This window comes from Colletotrichum gloeosporioides (genome assembly GCF_011800055.1).
Source record: "Colletotrichum gloeosporioides strain Lc1 chromosome Unknown consensus_36, whole genome shotgun sequence".
In the NCBI taxonomy this organism is placed as follows: domain Eukaryota; kingdom Fungi; phylum Ascomycota; class Sordariomycetes; order Glomerellales; family Glomerellaceae; genus Colletotrichum; species Colletotrichum gloeosporioides.
This window is the reverse complement of record NW_025544681.1, coordinates 109,299-112,657: the sequence shown is the minus strand read 5'-3', so window position 1 is coordinate 112,657 and position 3,359 is coordinate 109,299. Positions and strand designations below refer to the sequence as shown.

Here is a 3,359-nt window from a genome sequence, read left to right as displayed (position 1 = left end):
CGGCTTCCAATGTTCCAGAACCATGCCGTCGTCGAAAAAAGCCTGTGTCCCGTCAGAAGTAGTGGCCCGGGTCTTTCTTTGCCTGACGTGCCTTACTCAGAAAGCCCCCTTTGCGTTTTCTTGGAGTTGCTCCCCGAGGGTCGGTACTGCGTAGTGTCACCAGCACAGCACGCAGGTACGGTGCATCGCTCTCGTGCAGGTGGGGACCATGGAGGTTTGCCATGCAAGATGAGGTAAGTCGGCCAGGGTGCGCGGGTGTGGAGCGTTGATGGGGGCGCCCCGACGAGGTCCCGGCAGATGGAACCCCGGCTTCGTGCAATTTGGTTGGCCAATAGCTCTCGACAGCTCCCCTTCTTGGCATATTTTTTTCTTTCTTCCTTCCTTCTTCTCCGTTGCGCGATCTTTGATTCCTAATACTCCTTATGTTTGCTTAATTTCACGTTGTCACTGTCTGTCTGTTTTCTCCTTTTCAACCATCTCGACGCCCTGCCTGCCTTGCACCTCCTGATTGCCCGTTCTCCCGGGCTTTCTTCCCGCTCTGACCCCGTTGGCAGGGCCTGGAAAGAGAAGCAAAAACAGACGACTGACTGGTCGCCGGTCAGACGAATTCGACGACGAAACAAAGCAGGGCCAGGGAACACCCTTGAGACGGTCTTGGACCTCGTTGTACGGCTCCCGAGTAAGGCACCACCTCACTTTGACTGTCGCAGCTGTTGCCTCTGCCTCTGCCTCTGCCTCACACTGCTCCTGCTTTGCTCCACAGACCCGCCAAACGGTGCAGCGTTCGCCTTACCTTTTTTTTACCCGCACTTCCATGATCGACAACGTGCCCCCCTGACCATCTCGACGTCTAATAACCAACAACCTCCTTTTCACCCACCTCTTGCCCTGTCCGGCTGTCCTCCTCCGCACCCGCAAGAAAGTGCTCTAGAACTCAAACCCTGACATCCTTTCCTCCCTTCCTATCTTTGCCGAATCGTCCTGCCTCGTCTATCCATCCCTCCCTTCCACGTCTCTCCCTCGAGATCCCAAATCAGTCAGCTTTCCGCCGTCCCCGTCCCGCGCCTCCAACTGCTTTAAACGAACCGAGACACCGTCCCAAGAGGACCTCTTTTGCGACAATGGCCGACTCCGAACCTTTTCCTCTACTCAACACCTCCGTCGACCAATTGCACTCCGTCATTGACCACCATTCCTCAAATTCCTCCCGCACCACACGACGTCGGAAGTCTAGTGCCCTCGGCCAGGACATTCGAGCTGGCGACACAGGCCCTGCACTCGCAAGCTACACTGCTGGAGACAGCCCCATCCCGCCAGTAAGTGCTCCTCCTCCCCTGCTATCCTCATCTTGAAGAAGCTTGTAGCTGGATATTCCAGTTCATCATCCCTCCTTTCTCCATGTTGACTCAACTGACAATCGGGCTTTCTCACCTCAGTCAAGTCCTACAACCAAAAGAGTTTCAAAACGCCGGCGTGCACGCGGCGTCCTCTCTCGTTTTCGTCAGGCCATGATCAGATACACCTACCTCGTTCCCGCCGTCGTCATCGCCATCTTCGGCGGCGCATACGCCGTAGACCCCTCCGACTCGAACCCCGCCTCTCGCTTCATCTTCCTCTCGTACCGTCTGCCTCCGGACCCGGCCAAGCCCGATGCACCAATTCAATATGGCAAAGGGCTATGGGACATAGCCTTCGTGGGTTTCTGGACAATCGTCCTCACTTTTACCCGCGAGTTCATCATGCAAGAATTCTTGCGTCCGCTAGCTCGTGCCGCTGGTCTTCGGTCTCGCGGAAAGCAGGCTCGGTTCATGGAGCAGATGTATACAGCTATATACTTTGCTTGTCTGGGTCCTGCCGGCTTGTACGTCATGAGCAAGACGCCTGTCTGGTACTTTAGTACACGAGGCATGTACGAGGACTTCCCGCATGTGTCCCACGAGGCCGGGTTCAAGTTCTATTACCTATTCCAGGCCGCCTACTGGGCACAGCAAGCTCTCGTCCTGTTACTTGGCCTTGAGAAGCCTCGCAAGGACTTCAAGGAGTTGGTCGGGCACCACATTGTTAGCCTTGCTCTGATCGCCCTGAGTTACCGTTTCCACTTCACCTACATGGGCCTAGCTGTTTATACCACACACGACATTAGCGACTTCTTCCTCGCAGTAAGTCTCCGAAACTCGCATTAACACACCTTGTAAAACCCGGATGGACAAGCGGCAAAGGAAACCACTTACTAATGTGTGCCATAGACCTCGAAGGTGCTCAACTACATCGACTCGCCGATTGTTGCACCATACTTCTTCTTCTTCGTCAGCGTTTGGATTTACCTGCGTCATTACATCAACCTCAAGATCATCTTGTCACTTTTCACCGAGTATACCACTGTCGGCCCTTTCGAGCTGAACTGGGCCACCCAGCAGTACAAGTGCACCCTGTCTCAGTACATCACCCTCGGCCTCCTGGGTTCTCTCCAAGCCCTGAACCTCTTCTGGCTTTTCCACATCTTCCGCATTGCCTATCGCTTTCTTGCCTATGACATAGCCGAGGATGACCGGAGCGAGGCGGAGGGCACGGATGCCGAGGACGAAACCCAGCAGAAAGCTTTGCCTGCAGAGACGTCCAACGGCCACACGACGGGCGCGAGTACCAGTGCGGCGGCAAAGGCCAGGGCTGTCAACGGCCGCACGAGATAAACAATTCTGCCAAGGAATTGAAACGATGCATGATATTTGGTGTTTTTAATTGATGAAGTCATTCGCTTGCATAACAGAATTGTCGCGCATTGCAGCTGGTTACGGGTCAGCCTAAGAAGAAAGAAGTGGAAGATGTAGCACATAAAAACCCATCAGGCGACCGTTGGACTCCACAAACATCGCCGGCTCAACGCCGCCAACGATGGAAAGGTTCATCAGATCACGATACGCAACACGAGGTGGGATGGCGCCGTTGTTAGCCGCAATCCGCTGATGAACTCGGAAAGGCCTGCGGACTCATTCGGTGCCGTAGGTGTTCATCGTACATCGTAAGCCCACCGTCGGCGAGGGGCATGATGAGAGCTTTGGTCTCCCGAAACGAACGGAAAATTCGAGGTCGGCCAGCAGACGACTGAACAGAACATGGCGGCTATCTGCGGCGAAGAGTAGCCGGGATTAGCTGGCTGAACGAGAAGCATGACTGTGGCTGAGGAGGAGGGTGCCAAGACATACAAGGTGTCGTCGGTTCGTGTTGGGTGGGTTGTGCGGAGGTGGATGAAGTGAGACAGGTGTGCGTCTGTGGACGATGACGGCGCACCCTCCTCGCGCGCGATTCGACCACCCCCTTCACCGCTTGCGCCCACGCATGTGCACCAATCGATGCACCCA

General features: G+C 55.2%; 1 protein-coding gene across 1 annotated transcript; it reads left to right on the top strand.

Moving 5' to 3' along the window:
- Window positions 1-1,121: 1,121 nt before the first annotated feature.
- GCG54_00005953 (Sphingosine N-acyltransferase-like protein FUM17) lies at window positions 1,122-2,690 on the top strand (the record flags this gene model as incomplete). Its single annotated transcript, XM_045405968.1, has 3 exons — window positions 1,122-1,316; window positions 1,506-2,159; window positions 2,247-2,690. The coding sequence occupies 3 exons, from the start codon at window positions 1,122-1,124 to the stop codon at window positions 2,688-2,690; spliced, it is 1,293 nt and encodes a 430-aa protein (XP_045265351.1).
- Window positions 2,691-3,359: the final 669 nt, after the last annotated feature.